The following is a 15,361-nucleotide window of genomic DNA, read 5'->3' on the forward strand; positions in this document are numbered from 1 at the left end:
GCCCTTTCCATCCAGGATCCAAACCACAGGATGCAGCAGCAGGCAGTGGTCAGCTATAGAGTGAGAAAGCTCTCCTACAGGGAGGCCCTGGAACAGCATGGGTCAGGCAGGCATAAGCTATTTTATTTTGAACTCTGCCTTGCCATTTCTCCAAGCAAGCAGAACTGTTGGGAACAGCAGACCTCAGCCACTTGCCTGAGTTAGTTTAAGGTCACCTTTCAGCAGCTGCTGCCACTGCCTCTAGCTAAATTCAGCTCAGTCCAATGGCAGTTGCTATAGGAGCATGAAGCAAAGAGAGCCATCACCTCCCCACAGGCAGCTACTCACAGACCCTGCTAAGCACCAGGATCTGCTCTCCCAGAGGCCTGTCTGTGCTCACAGACTACCACCCACCCCCTCTCCGCTGGTTTTATCTGGTAGCCACAACTGACTTTCTGCCCACAGCTGAAAGCTGTGATTGAGGATTACCTGGAGGAGTACAATCAAGTCAACATCCCGGAGCTGAAGCTTGTGCTCTTCATGGATGCAATACAGCACATCTGCCAAATCAGTCGGATTCTGGGGCAGGCTCCAGGGGATGCTCTTCTCCTGGGTTTTGGAGGAAGTGGGAGACAGTCTCTCACCAGGCCGGCATCTCACATGTAAGTAATACATTCCTATGCACATAATGTGGAGCAGCTCTGTCAGGGCTGCCTCTGGAGAATCTCTTTTTCCTGCCCTTCCTGTTACTGGTTACACGTTTTTCTGGTTGCTGACTTTTCAGATGTAACACTCAAGAGCTAGGGCTCAGTTAACATGCACATCCACAACAGAAAAACTGGACTCTTTTGCCTGGTAGTAGCTTGGGTTGCTGTTGCAGGCATGCAGTGAATGAGCAAAAGCAGCATGGTCAGCTCGCTGGCCTGTGCAGCACTCGGCACTCAGGGGGATAGACAGGGGCTGCTTCCTGGGAGCTGAGCAGTACAAAGACAAAGACAGGAGCTACTAGTGACCAAGTGATACTGGCAGCTTGTCAAGTAGGACTGGTGAGCCTTGGGAGTCAAGGGGCCTTAAGTGGAAAAGGGAATGAGGCTGAGGAAGAAAATTCTTCCAGCTTTGTAGACAGGGTGTGATCCTAGAGGAGTGCAACCACAGTTCCCAGGTGCACCAGCCTCTGAGGGAAGCATCATAAAAAAAGCCATCCATGTTGAGTTGTACCCTCTCTACTCTGAGACACTGGGCACAAGAAGCAGTGTGACTCTTAGATCATGGAGTTGTACTTCTCCTGATTTCTAGCGAGCTCGGGTATCTCTGGCTTGAGTGAAACATGCTCTCGAGTTGGTGGCTCAACACGCACAGGGACAGGTGTGTGCTCAGGACGTTGCAGAAAAACAATTTGCTTGAGTCTGCTCCTCCTGAATCCACAATGCATGCTCAAGAGTGACAAAGAGGAGATTTTAATTTGCTGTAACTTCACAGGCTTCTCTTTCCTTTAGGGCAGATTATGAGTGTTTCCAGATTGAACTGTCCAAAAATTATGGCATGACTGAATGGCGAGGTGATGTGAAGAAGATCATGATGAAGGCAGGCATTGAGAATCTACCCAAGACCTTCCTGTTCATAGACACACAGGTATAGGAGAATTAGCATGGTGGACTCCATCTCAAAAGGAGTCAGAAACACATCTTGAAGCTCAATAAATCCCCCTAAAAAGGATTGAGGAGCCTAATACAAACCAGGCACAACTTATATTTCTTCAGTAGCCCACCTTCATCATCTTACAGAAACGCCCCAGGGACTGAAGGTGGTGCATATGTTGCTAGAGGTACTGCAGAGCTGTGTGGGAGTGGGCTGATTCTTCTGTTGCTCAAGGAAGCTTCCTTCAGCTCCATCCAAGGGTTTGATAGGATCAAAGATTTTAGAGCCAGCTGCCTGAAGCTAAGCACTATTCTGACCATTGATACTAGAAATCCTAAGTAACATCATTCTCTTTCTTTTCAAAGATACCAGTAAATTTAAGGCCTTAAGCCTGCTGGTTCCACAGGATAACATTAGCTTGTTACTGTAAACTGTAACTTGCTAATGACTAGGCCAAGTTCTGGAATTCGTGGTTATGTTCCTCATAGGGTTTTTTACTGCCTTCATTGCTAGAGGAACCAAGTCCCTTCTGGCAGTGCCTTAAACAGTGAGATGAGCATCTATCAAATGCTGCTGCTTCTTGCATCCTTTTCCCTGCAGTGAGAAGCATATATGGGAGAAAAAGGGCACGAGAGGGTGCATTTAGTCAAGTAGAAGGATGCTGTGTATTTCTGATTTAGCAAAAGTGAAGAAGCGAGTGTAGCTCTGGAGGAAGATAGTCACAGACTGTGACACATCCCTACAATTACTCTCTCCCACATCAATAGCTTTAGTCCTAATCGTGAAGTGTTCTCTGCTGGAGGAACAAAGATCCAGAGTACCATCGGACCTGGGGTCTGATTGCAGTCACTGGCAAGGCAGGGAGCAAGGTCCTGAGCTCAATTTGTCTGTACAGAAACACTAAAAGGGAAGTAGCAGGTTTGTTCTCAGACACACCCCCCTCACCCATGAGATGGCTGAACACGGCTTTCTATTGGAAACAAAGCTCAGAGGATGCCTTACTGGAGCAGGGTGATCACAGCAATGATTTCTTTCACCAGAGGCTGATGGCTGTATTTATCCAGAAGTGATCCCCATGGTGTGTGGAGACAAGATTGTCCTGGAAAGCTGCTCTTTTTCCTTTTTTTTTTTTTTTTTCCCCCTCTATCATCTACTTAGATTAAAAATGAATCCTTCCTTGAGGATATCAACAACCTGCTCAACTCAGGTGTCATTCCCAACATTCACAGCCTCCATGATGAAGAACAGATCATGGCAGCTATGAAGCCCATTGTTCGGGACCTAGGGCAGCAGCCCACCAAGGCCAATTTGATGGCTGCATACACAGGATGGGCTCGCAGCAATATCCACAGTCATGTGTATGAGGTACAGTGCAGGGGGAGGACTCCATGCTGGCAATGTTACTTACTCCTTCCTTGTCCTTTGTCTTGCATCACTTTGTCATGGGACCTTTGTTTCCAGGCCTCTGACTTTGCTGGACTACAGTTTACTTATTATCTTCCCATAGGATACTGAATATGGTTTTTTACACTTGGCTGGTTTCAAGATGAAGTTTGAAAACTTTAAGAATATGATTTCGTGTGATCCAGATTAAATGCAAGATTCCTCTTTGTTTGTGTACCATTGAGCTGTTTCTTACAAAGATATCTTGCTTGAATTTGGGGCTCAGTTGTACCATGTTTACTCATGCATCTAGTGCACAGTCCCTGAGCAGCTTGCTTGCTTGCAGGAGGGCTGCCAGAAGGTACAGAGTCTTCTTGGTGCAAGTACATGTGGAAGAATCAGGGCCATGATTTTGGTCTGGCGATGCAATCTCTGCACTCACCTGCTTGAAATAGACTTCAGATCACATGTATTTCTTACCCCTCAAGTGTACTCCCTAGGGTGGGACCCTTAAAACAACACCTCACTACTATCTTAATGCTCACAGAATATACCCAGGACTTTCAAGTAGTGAGCTATGACATGCACCTTTGGACATGCACACGCAGCTCACTGCCTGAACTTTCATTCCCTATTTGCCTCTCTCCTTCTTCTTCCTTGGGTATATATCCTTCCTTCTTACTCTGTAAGAGTCCAGGATCACTTTAGGGAAGTAGAAAAGCTGTTTTATCCTTCTATGTATAGCTAGTTATAACATCTCATTTCTGCATGTGTCTTTCCCTCAGCCCTATTGGAGAAGTCTTCCATGCATGCTTGAGACAGTTCCCCTCTCTTGTGAACTGCTGTGCCATCAACTGGTTTAATAACTGGCCTGCTGAGGCCCTCCAGTCCATGGCCTCTTCCTTCTTGCTTGAGATCCCACATCTTGGTGCCAGTATGGAAAATGTCAATGGGATGGTAGGTGCCACACTCAAAACAGCTCCTGTACGCTCAGTGTGCCATGTCTCTGTATCCACACAGACAATGGGTGCAGGGCACACATGCGGAAAGGTCCCTACCCTGTAGCAGAAATGCAAACACAGAACTGGTTAGCTTATGTATGCCTTGACATGTGCATGTTCATTTGTCACCCCCCACATGGCACTGAAGCCCTCACACATACATAAGCCATGCTGTGATTTAAACTCTTTATAAGCTCCTTGTGCTCTCTATGGACATCACACAGACTTGCCTACCACATGTTCAGTACTGAATGAGATTGTTTTGTTTCTCCTTGTAGATTCAGGTACGTGTAGAAATCCATCAGAGCATGGCAAAGAAGTGCCAGGTGTACCTAGCAGAGCTGGCCAGACACAATTATGTCACTGCCAAGAGCTACCTCGAGTTCCTCATCCTCTTCAGTTCCCTGATTGGAAAGAAGAAACAGGAACTGAATACAGCGAAGAAGAGGATGAAAGGTGGCCTGGACAAGGTTTGTGCCTTGCACCCAGGAGAACTTTGGACCCCCTTTACCTACTCTAAGCAGTGTATTTGTAGTTGCAGAGACAAGCCCTACACATCTCCTGTGTAACAGGAGAACACTGATGCTAAATCAGATGAAAACTATGCCTTTTACCACTGCCAGTCTTTCTGAAGGTCTGAGTCTGTAACAGCTGTAAAAGAATGATGATCCCCAGTCTTCAGGGACACAGACCTTTCTGTAGCTCATCATCTCTCAGGATGTTCCTTATTAAAGCCCTGTAACAGCAACATTGTTCTGCTGACTGATTGCCATGAGCTTACCAAGTAATAATGGCCATTGCGTGCAGGCACCATTAGGCACTGCTGTTTGTAAGTGCACCGCAGTGATAGATTGTTACTGAAGCAGGGACCGGGTCAAGCCCTGCTTTGTACAACGTGGCCCTGGGCAAGGAGCCCCCACCAGCACAGTGGGCTGCTGCCCCTGCTCTTACTCTGCTTTGCTCCGCCAGCTCCTGCAAACAGCAGACGTGGTAGCGAAGATGCAGAAGCTGGAGTGCACCCGCCCCCTCCTGGCACAGGCCGCCACGGACACACTGGCAACCATGGCTCCACCGCAGGTACTGCTGCTGGACAGCCCTGCGCTTTGCGAGGCTGCCTGCTCACACTGGACACAGGACCTGGGGAGGCCTTGCAGGGGGTATTTGAGCTGTCAGGAAAAAGGCCTTCCATCAGCACAGCAGGTATTTCTGCAGAGCTGCACTGCCAGTGAGAATGGCCTTCTGCTGGAGTGCCTGCCCTGGTGTTGGTGGGGCCAGTCACAACCTACCAGCCAGCTGCTAGCAGCAGTGATGGCTCACCATGCCCCTCTCTGAAATCACAGCCCATGGGTCAGTCAGCCAAGCCACCAGCTCCTTTTCCTCACTGGTTTAGATCCTTGCACACACAGAGTAGCAGCACTACTAACACAATCCTCAGGTGGCCAGAGAAGCTCTAAGCTCAGATTGTTGTGGCTGAAAGGGATCCTTCCCCCATGTCACATCACCAGGGAGCAGATCCAACTGCAGCCTGCCCCTGCTAGCCCAGACCTCAGGGATCACCAGGCACAGTCACTCATCCTACTGCATAATGTCCTATGCTGGCTGTCCATGCTTTCCCTCCTATTTGTGCTCCTGCCTGTGTCCTACTATGGGATGGCCAGACACAGGGAACAGAGACACTAACATCATACAGCTCTGCATGCAGAGGGGAAAGAGTATGCAATCTCCCATGCTCCCACATAGCAGATACAGATTTGGCTATATTCCACATTCAGTTTACACCACTTGGGAGTGTTTTAACCCTGTGGGTAGGTAGAAATGACAGGTTTAGAAACAAAACCCTCAGCATATCTTCTTATTCCTCCATCTCCCTACATATTTGCATCCCTGTGCATCCTCTCCCCTCACCAGTAGGAAAAATGGGTAGAACGGCTAATTCCTGGAGGACTAACACCACTCCAGGCACAGCTCGAGCTGCAGCTGCTGGATGGTCTCTGCAGGCTGAGGAAATACCTGCTGCCGGTTTAATGTGGGAAGGGGATCCCCTCCAGCAGTTAGGCCCCACCATGTCTCTGCTGAACAACACACGGTCCACCAGGATAGCTGTGATCCTTACCTAGCAGTGCTGCGCCAAGCCAAATGGTGCTCTGGCTCCAGCATGCTGCTGAGGCTGTCTCTGGTGTTGCAGGTGGACGTAGCTCTGGCTGAAGAGACAAGGAGTGCTGTGCAGGCTGAGGAGATGAAGGCCAAAGCGAAAGCTCAGACAGCCCAAGCCATTGCAGATGATGCTCAGAGGGACTTGGGTGAAGCCCTCCCAACCCCGGACACTGCTCTTGCCAGCCTCAAGAACCTCAACAAAAGTGGTGTTACTGAGGTAAGTGGGTTGAGGGGGGCGAGTGGCAGAGCTGCATCTGGTCCTTTGCAACAATTCCTCTTCTATAGGCTTGCAGTGTCTCCAGCTTTTTCCAGCATATCCATCCATCCCTCCACCCATCCATCTCACTGGGCTCACAGTATGGGCATCTGCCTATGCAGCTTCTCAGGTTGACTCCTGAACCAAAGAGTTTTGAAGGGCAGAGAGGCAGCAACTGGTTCCTGGATGTTCCTAGGTGTCATTTCAATTGTGCCAGAGAGGTTGTTGAGGAGGGCTCACCCCATGGTGCCAGGCAGCAGGCAGTACCACAATGCAACCCTGAGTGTTGGCGGCACAGCGCAAGGCCAGATCTAGCAGCAGACTGCCTGAACCAACAGGCTCTTTCGAAAGGAGATCAACTACAGGCAGAGAAGAGGAAGAGACCATGGCTAGTGGGCTGACTTCGGGGAATAATGGCTTGGAATAGGATAGAGAAAAGAAGCTGATTCTGAGCCTGGCAAATGTCACAGCTCATAGCGTAGAGAGCAAACTCAGCAAGTACAAGAGTTTACCACACAGGGACAAGCTTATTTATTGCTCTGCAACTGTGAATTACAGACCTTTTTTATTCCCCACAGAACATATAGAACACCTCTCTCCCATTCCTCCCCTCCACTAGCAGCTCTGCCTCGAGCCTTGCACCAGTATACCCCAACTTGCTGGTGGCACCCCCCATGGTGTCTTTGCACACTCCTGATAAGGGGCTTACTCTTCTTCCAGTGTTTCCCAGTCTAAGTCCATCTGTGTCCCAGCCTCCAGTGTGTTTACTTCAGGCTGCTCTCTCCCTGTGCACTCGCTCCCTGAGCATCTGGAGCCTGGACACTCCCTGGCAGGACCTGCTGCATGAACCTCTCAGACATGTCAATGGCCTGTTGCTCTAGCTTCATATAAGGAGCAAGATCCATCTTGCAGAGCAGTGCCAGCATCTGGCCTTTCCCCATGCCACTGTGTCAGGTGCTTTGCAGCCTTGCTGATCTGGCTGAGGATAGCATGGGTTTGAAAGATCTCTGTTTCCAGGTCCATCTAAACCTTTCTTAAGTCCTGCTTCACTGCTTTCTCCTCCTCTTGCAAATACCTCAGCTTTCGCTGCAGGCTGACTGCCCAAACCTGCAAGCTTGCTGTGCTGACAGAGTTGATGATCACAGTAGTTCTACAGCTCCTGAAGCCCCTGCTGCAGGACCTCCAGAGAGGGACCCCTTATCATCTGGTATCATACTTGGGGCTATGGAACCTGATGGCACATCTGCAACACTTGCTGGAGGTCATCACTTTCCAGGATAGGCTTGCCAGCAGGGCACCATAAGCCTCCACCTCAGCATGTTCTCCTCATCCACCGTGTTGCAGAACCACTCAAGGAGCTGCTTTGTCTGTGGACACTCAAAAGCCAGTCAAAGTCCTTCTGCTGCTGAGGGGTAAACCAGCCCCAGCGCCACTACAGACTCTGCCCCCGATGGCTGTGTCCAGTTGAAAGGCCTGGGAGTATCTCTGGCTCAACACAGAGAGAATGGTCAGCACTAAAAGGGGAGGAGGGGGGGAAGTGGTAAACGACAAAACCAAAACCCGAAAATCAGGAGTTATCCTTGAGGGTCCTGACACCCACAGCCATCTCAAGGGTACTGCAGCAGCACAGTAGGGTACAAGACAAATGAGAGTTGATGGAGCAGGGGAGCTGCTCTGCTAAGACATACTCAGCCTGTAAGATAAACCTATCAGAGCATCAGGCCAGGCTTTTTCAGCCTATCTATAGTTTGCTCCATGCCTGTCCTGATAATATTTCCCTTCAAATACCTCTGTCCTTGTTGTCTGTGTCTTTCATCCTCTAAATGTCCTGCCTCTGGTCCCAGTCTCCCCGGGGCTAGCTGAGGGATGAGCATTCCCATATCCCTGAGAGCCAGGCCAACTCACTGTCTCCATCTGGGTTTTGAAGGTACGAGCAATGCAGCGGCCTCCCCCTGATGTGAAGATGGTGATTGAAGCTGTCTGCATTAGGAAAGGAGTCAAGCCCAAAAAGGTGGCAGGAGAAAAGCTAGGCTCCAAGGTGGATGACTACTGGGAACCAGGTAGGGGCCTTTTGCAGAACCCGGGGAAGTTTCTGGACAGCCTGTTATGATAGGCAGTATGATAAGGTAAGTGGTGGCAGGGGGAGGCTGAGACCAGGGATCAGGTATTGCCTCAGAGATCCTGCTCACAGCAGTGAAGCTTAAAGCTCCTTGTGGGCAACACCCTACAGCAGCACAGAGGATGAGGACATTCTTGGCCTGGAGTCTTCATGTCAGCTGGCTGCACTTCATTTCCTTGGGCAATGGGATCCAGATGCACAAGTCTTCCCCTTCTGTCCCTCTGCTCTTTCCATGTGGAGGCGCTGGATGGAAATGGTACAGGAAGGGACTTACCCATTCACACAGCCATGCCTCCCAGGTCTCAACCCACTGCAGTTTGATTCCTCTTGCTGCAGTACAATGGTTTAACCACTTGGCCAGGTCTTGGACAGGCTGCAGCCACAGGGGGAAGCCCTTTGAAACCCTTCTAGTCAGATCTCTAGCACCCTCATGGCTGATCTCCTTTCTCTCCTACCATTCCTTGCAGGACAATATTCCAGACTCTGTGATCAAGGCCATCCAGCCCTACACTGACCATCAGGAGTTTCAGCCAGCTGCCATCGCCAAGGTCTCCAAGGCTTGCACCTCCATCTGCCAGTGGGTGCGGGCCATGCACACGTACCATTTTGTGGCCAAGGTTGGGGAGCCCAAGCTCCAGGTGTTAGGGGACACATTACTAGCAGCCACCTTGTGCAGGAGATGCTGAAAGTGACCATGTTCTGCAGGTCAGGATATAATGCTCAGACCAAGGCTTAGCAGAGCCAAAGCCTCAAAACGCATTAATGTAATAAAGTAGAAGAAATCAGCCTACAGTATGCTGGGACAGAAGTGGTACCTTGTCCTCAGTGCTGAGTTCCTGGCTTAGCAGAAACTGTTCTTGCAGAAGCATTCCCACATCTCACTAGTGTTTGAGCTTTAATCCTCGCTAAGCCTAGCTATTCCTTTGTTATTACTTTGGGGCAAGCACAGGAATCTTTCCTCCTGTTCATCAGTGGCCCTGAGCTTGTATATGCTAGCACAGGCTCTTGGCTTTTTGGAGCTGTGCAGAAATGCCCTCCTCACCCCTACTTTTAGTCCTGGGCTTGCAGAACACCCCACTGGAGTTAGGCAGATCAAATGTTGTCATACAGGGAAGACTATCAGTATCAGCTAGTGATTTTATGGAAAACCAACTCCTGCTCCACAGTCTCTGGCTTTTGGGGGAAGAGCAGGGCCATATGTCCAAGATAGCCACTGTTTCCTTGTGCATCTCCCCAGCGATCCTTGCAGGAGGCAGAAGAGGACCTGTGTGCCACTCAGCTGGTCTTTGAGGAGGCTAAGGCATGCCTGAAGGAGGTCAAAGATGGCATTGCCGTGCTGCAAGACAAGTACAGGATCTGTATAGCCAAGAAGGAGGAGCTGGAGATGAAGTGTGAGCAGTGTCAGCAGAGACCGATCCTTGCCGATACGGTAAGGGGCAGAGCTGGCCTCTGCCTGCTTACATGGGACAACATGATTTCAGGTCAAGGAGCACAGTGGTGAAAACATTTATGTGCTTGCGACTAAGGACAAGCCTGTGTTGAAGCTGGTTGGCCAGATCTCAGCAGCACAATAGGACTGGGGAGGCTAAGTCAGCCAGGCACGAGTATGAAAAGCTGCTGTCCTCGGGTACACAGCTTCTCCAGCCATCAATGGGTCTCCAGGACAGCTGAGAACAGACGGGTAACCCTGGGATTAAGTGTTCAAAGCTAGGGACAGAATCAGGACATGGCAGGGGCCACCTTGCAGCCTCTGGCCACCAAAGTCACCTGTTGCATTCCCAGATAACAGCAGGTCCAGGCCACAGGGTTAGACCACACAGCAGTTCTCGTATGTGTAACTTACCCCACAGCTTATAAACAGCCTGGCTGATGAGAAGGTTTGCTGGCAGGACACTGTAGGCAGCTTGGATGACAAGATCAGCAACATCAATGGGGATATGCTGGTTGCAGCTGGCTTTGTGTCCTGCCTGGGCCCTTTTACAGTAAGTGTGCTGTTAGAGGTACCCTCACCACCCACCAGGCAAGGTCAGGGCAGAAAGGGCTTCTCTCTGTTAGGTGCTGTGCTACCTAACAGCTTTTTCTACCCCATTAGATTGCTGGTTTACCCAACAACACCCTGTCTGTGGAGAATGGGGTAATAGCACAATTCTCCCAATGCCGGACTCTCTACATAGATCCCCAAGGACAAGCAAACAAGTGGAGCAAAAATCTGGTAAGAGCTGTGGGGAGGAAAGCCAGGTCTACTAGGATAGGGGAAGCAGCTTCCTGGTAGGAGCTGCACAAAGCAGCCTCAGGCTTTGGGCTGCAGAGCCCAGCCCAGCCACCCCAGCACCAGACAGGCTCCACGTCCATATTAATCCCATGTGGATTTCCATGCTTGGGGAAATCGGCACAAGGCAGAAGGGGCCCTGCTGTAAGCAAGTGAGGCATCGGATTCCTACTCCGGTTCTCCACTAGCATTCTAGGGGCCTTACATCCTTCACCACACCCTAAACCATAGGGAATGACACTAGCACCTCCTGTAACAGAAGTGGAGGTGCTCTCTCCCTGCAGCTGTGCATCCTTTGCCAGCACTGCACTAACCATAGCTTTTCTGTTCTCCAAGCCAAGGTAAAGGTTGCAGAGCAGACAGAAAAGGACGTCAACATCACCTGCCTGCAATACGTGCCTGTGGCTGCCCGCTCACAGATCCTCTACTTCTGTGTCAGACCTCTCCAATGTGGATCCCGTGTACAGGTGGTTCTCTGTAAACCAGAGGGTGAGTGCAGAAGCAGCTGCAGTGGCTCTGCCTCTGCACCCTCTGAGCACTCTTTGCCTCCTGGATTTCCAGGTGCATCAGGACTTTCACCTCTCGCTCACCAGTCTACCGAGCAACCACTTCCCTGTGTCCATCCTCCAGAATGGCTTCAAGATGACCATCGAACTCCCCTCATGGGGTCAAAGCCAACCTGCTCAAGTCCTACACTAGTTTTAGTGATGACTTCTTGAATTCTTGCCCCAAGGTAAGACACAGGTTGTGCTTTGGTTTGCTGTCCCCAGCCCATGCCTGCTTGTATATATGCTCTCTACTTGGACACTGCTCCTCTTCAGACACAGATCTTCCTTTCCACTAGAACTCTCACATGCTAGAGCAGGGCTGGTGGTGTTTCTAATCTGTGATGAGCTAATCAGAAGTTTCACTTTGAGAAATGGAAGGAAGGGATTGCAGAGGTTTGGTGTAGCCACTTGCAGCTCTCTTTAAGCAAGGGAGTGGGCACAGCCTTCTCCAGCACAGCAGCCTGACTGAGGTTTCTACTTCCAGGATCCAGCTGGCACTGCTAAATTGGCACATCTCCTCTGCCAGGTCCCAGCAGGAGCTGACCCCATCCAAGGATGCCTCCTTGGTCACAGAGTTTAAATCGTTGTTGCTGTCACTTTGCTTCTTCCATGGGAACATGCTGGAGAGGAGAAAGTTTGGGCCACTGGGGTTCAACATCCCCTATGAGTTCACAGATGGGGACCTCCGCATCTGCATCAGTCAGCTACAGATGTTCTTGAGTGGATATGCAGACATCCCATGCAAGGTGAGTGCCTGAGCTGCCCCCTCCTGTGCAGGGAACAGGCTCATGGTGCCCGTGCAGGTCAGAAAGCCCCGGTGGGGTCCTCCCAGGTTCTGAAGTGCACAGCTGAGGAGATCAACTACGGCGGCCGAATGACTGACAACTGGGACTGGCGCTGCGTCATGAGTGTCCTGGAAGATTTCTACATGGCTGAGGTTTTAACTCCTGAGTTTGCCTATTCTGAATCAGGGATCTGCAGACAGATCAGCACCGATTCTGACCTCAATGTAAGTACTTGAGTAACAAATTGCAGCTCATACATCCAGAGAGTCATCATAGTGCAAAGGGGATTTACTTCTCCCTGAAACCCAGTGCAGTTCCAGTTCCCTGGGGGAATAGAAGTCTGTAAAAACCTGGGGATCTTCAGATGCTTTCAGGAAATTGCATCTGTTTCAAGCAACAGGAGGAAAATCTTGTCTCTGTGCACAGGAGGGGGTAGCAGCTATCACTGGAGTCCCCCAGCTGAAAGCTTTTGTGCTCTGAATCATTTTGATACCACATACCTAAAGTACCCAAGGAGCTCTGCAGGAGACACAGCAGGAAGCTCACTGCTAAGCTGCCTGTTCTCACAGCACGTTTGCTTCTGTGCAAGTGCAGTTTAACTCCTCAGCCAGACCACAAACCTTGGCCATGGCCTCCACTCAGCCACCAAACCTAGCTCAGAGGAACTGCCACCCCATCAGCCTTCCCAGCAGCCTGGGTCCTGCACCAGCAAGCATTGCTCTGGGCACACATAAGCTGCCCCGAAGTCAAAGCTGCGAGTTGCATTTCCTGGCTGTGATGGGACTAAGAGCTGTGTAGAAATTGGATGAGTGAATCTCAAACACCAAAACAAGGAATTCTCCCAACTGAGTCTGGGATCTGCTGAGTAAGCTTATCCAGCAAGCCTGGCTTAGTCATTTCTCTTGGGCCAGACCTATAGCACCCAAGAAGGGCATCACAGCTTTATCCTTGTGCTCTTGGCCTCACAACAAGTATGGATTTCTCTCCAGGGCTACCTCCAGTATATCAAGAGCCTGCCACTCAATGATAGCCCAGAGATCTTTGGTTTACATGACAATGCCAACATCATTTTCACTCAGAACAAGAGCTTTGCTCTGCTGGGGACTATTGTGCAGCTGCAGCCCAAGACCCTCATGATCAGAGGCTGCAGCAGGGAAGAGGTGGGTGTCCTGATGCCATCAGTGCTCTGTCAGCCAGTGCCAGGTGCAGGCAGTGAGCACAACCAGCTGCCTGCTGGGTGCCAGCAGTGATGCTGCCATCCAGGCCATAGCTCGCCCCTTCTCAGCAGCCATGGCCAGGAGGGTGCTCACCCACTTGCTGCTTTCCTTCCAGCTCGTGGAGGAGACTGCCAGGGACATCCTGGAAAAGGTGCCTGCCCCCATGAACCTGCAGGAGGTGATCCACAAATACCCACTGCTCTATGAAGAGTCCATGAACACAGTGCTGGAGCAGAAGGTGATCAGGTACAACCCCTGCGGGATCATGTGCTGGGTCAGCAACTGGCTGGTTCCCTGGGGAGCAGCAGAGATGTTCAGGCCCCTGCTCCCAACCGCCTTTGAGGAACCTCACTGCTGAGCACGGCAGTGGGGTTGGCAGCCATGCTAACAATTGCGTTGTCCCAGCTGATTCCTGTCCTGTGGAAACTGATCAGTGTCTCCATCTGCAACCATCAGCAATTCAGGGCTGGGGGGGCAGCTATGAGACCCCACCAAATAGGAATCAAGATGGGGGTTACATTGAACTGTCTCACAGGGAGCTGGCTTGTGTTCCCCCTGCATAGAGATGTCTCCAGCCTTGTGCAGCTCATGATTGTTCCCAGTCTGGGGCTGGGTGAATCCCTGGGCTCCGGGCAGCTGTCAGCAGCTGGGGCACAAAGTCTAGGATGTCTTTGCATTCAACACGTTCCTCTGTGGGTGCCCCACAGGCCTATATGTCACTGAAGCCCTTGGCATCCTGGGTGAACGACTTGTTGCAGTGGATTGAATTCCTAAAGAATTGGATCAATCACGGGATCCCCTCTGTGTTCTGGATCAGTGGGTTCTTCTTCCCTCAGGCTTTCCTCACTGGGACACTGCAAAACTTTGCCAGAAGTCCATCATCTCCATTGACACCATCTCGTTTAGCTTCAAGGTCAGTAAGTCAGCCACAGGCCCTGGATTTTTCTGGATTTCTTTGTAATCTGCTGCTACAAAGCCACAAAAGCAGCATTTCTAGCTCTAACTTGCCACTGGCTGCACTGCTGCCCTTGGACCCATCATCCCCTTTGTGCTCAGGTACACCCACCCACACTGCCAGGTACGTACACAAGGCAAGCAGGGGCCTCTCTGCCTCTCCAGATATGCTCACATCCCCTTCCACAGGCTGCCCCGTGGCCTCAGGATGTGAGATGCCAGAAACCCCAGCCCAGTCCCCCTGAGAGCTGGGACCAGCTCCCCTTTCGCAGTTCTGAATTAACTAAGGGCGGCTGAAGGAGCTCCTTGGGGCTGAGCCTCCAGGGACACCCCTGAACTAATACGGGCCCTGGGCCCTCTCTCCTCTGCAGGTGATGAAGGAGTCTGTGGGTGAGCTCACCAGGCCTCCCAGTGAAGGCTGCTACATCCATGGCCTGTTTCTGGAGGGTGCCCGCTGGGACCCCATTGTGTTCCAGCTGGTGGAGTCGTGCCCCAAAGAGCTGTATACAGAGATGGCTGTCATCTGGCTACTGCCTGTCCTGCACCGCACACCGCCAGCCACCGGCTCCTACCTGTGCCCCATCTACAAGACAGCCACTCGTGCAGGTAGGTGCCCGAGGAGAGGAGAGGCGGCAGGAGCTCCTCCGACACGCACTGGGTGAGGCCATCCATGGGGGAAAAGATTCCTGGTGCTCTGGTTGTGGAGATGAAGCACCAGCACCATGGCTATGCAGCTGTGCCTCTGGCCAGGCCATCCTCAAGCCCACACCAAAAATGCACAAGCCTGTTTCCCCCAGCCCCACTCCGCTTGTCCCTTAGCACAGGGACGGGACAGGGGATCTCAGAGAGGGTCAATTGGACAGGACTCCCCAGTGTGTGTGCAGCATGAGGGCTGCAGTGCCACCTTCTTACCCTTGCTTCCCCCATTACAGGCATGCTGTCAACAACAGGCCACTCCACCAACTACATGATTGCTGTGGAGATCCCTACAGACAAGCCACAGAAGCACTGGATCACACGGGGCGCAGCCTTGATCTGTGCCCTGGACTTCTAGGCAG

General features: G+C 51.2%; 1 protein-coding gene and 1 pseudogene across 1 annotated transcript in view; one reads left to right on the forward strand and one right to left on the reverse strand.

Moving 5' to 3' along the window:
• Nucleotides 1-15,357, forward strand: part of DNAH1 (dynein axonemal heavy chain 1) — a 78,194-nt gene extending 62,837 nt beyond the window's left edge. The window contains 24 exon segments of the mRNA XM_065687635.1: nt 445-641; nt 1,476-1,611; nt 2,776-2,968; nt 3,749-3,957; nt 4,280-4,471; nt 4,971-5,078; nt 6,187-6,372; nt 8,339-8,518; nt 8,520-8,537; nt 8,998-9,168; nt 9,768-9,959; nt 10,381-10,590; nt 10,623-10,742; nt 11,084-11,232; nt 11,234-11,453; nt 11,455-11,532; nt 11,902-12,093; nt 12,180-12,356; nt 13,122-13,292; nt 13,465-13,623; nt 14,057-14,216; nt 14,219-14,262; nt 14,675-14,909; nt 15,236-15,357. Of these exon segments, the coding sequence (XP_065543707.1) occupies nt 445-641; nt 1,476-1,611; nt 2,776-2,968; nt 3,749-3,957; nt 4,280-4,471; nt 4,971-5,078; nt 6,187-6,372; nt 8,339-8,518; nt 8,520-8,537; nt 8,998-9,168; nt 9,768-9,959; nt 10,381-10,590; nt 10,623-10,742; nt 11,084-11,232; nt 11,234-11,453; nt 11,455-11,532; nt 11,902-12,093; nt 12,180-12,356; nt 13,122-13,292; nt 13,465-13,623; nt 14,057-14,216; nt 14,219-14,262; nt 14,675-14,909; nt 15,236-15,357 (3,819 nt within the window).
• Nucleotides 6,977-8,227, reverse strand: LOC136018407 (uncharacterized; annotated as a pseudogene).
• Nucleotides 15,358-15,361: the final 4 nt, after the last annotated feature.

Source organism: Lathamus discolor, chromosome 7, assembly GCF_037157495.1.
Source record: "Lathamus discolor isolate bLatDis1 chromosome 7, bLatDis1.hap1, whole genome shotgun sequence".
Lineage (NCBI taxonomy): Eukaryota > Metazoa > Chordata > Aves > Psittaciformes > Psittacidae > Lathamus > Lathamus discolor.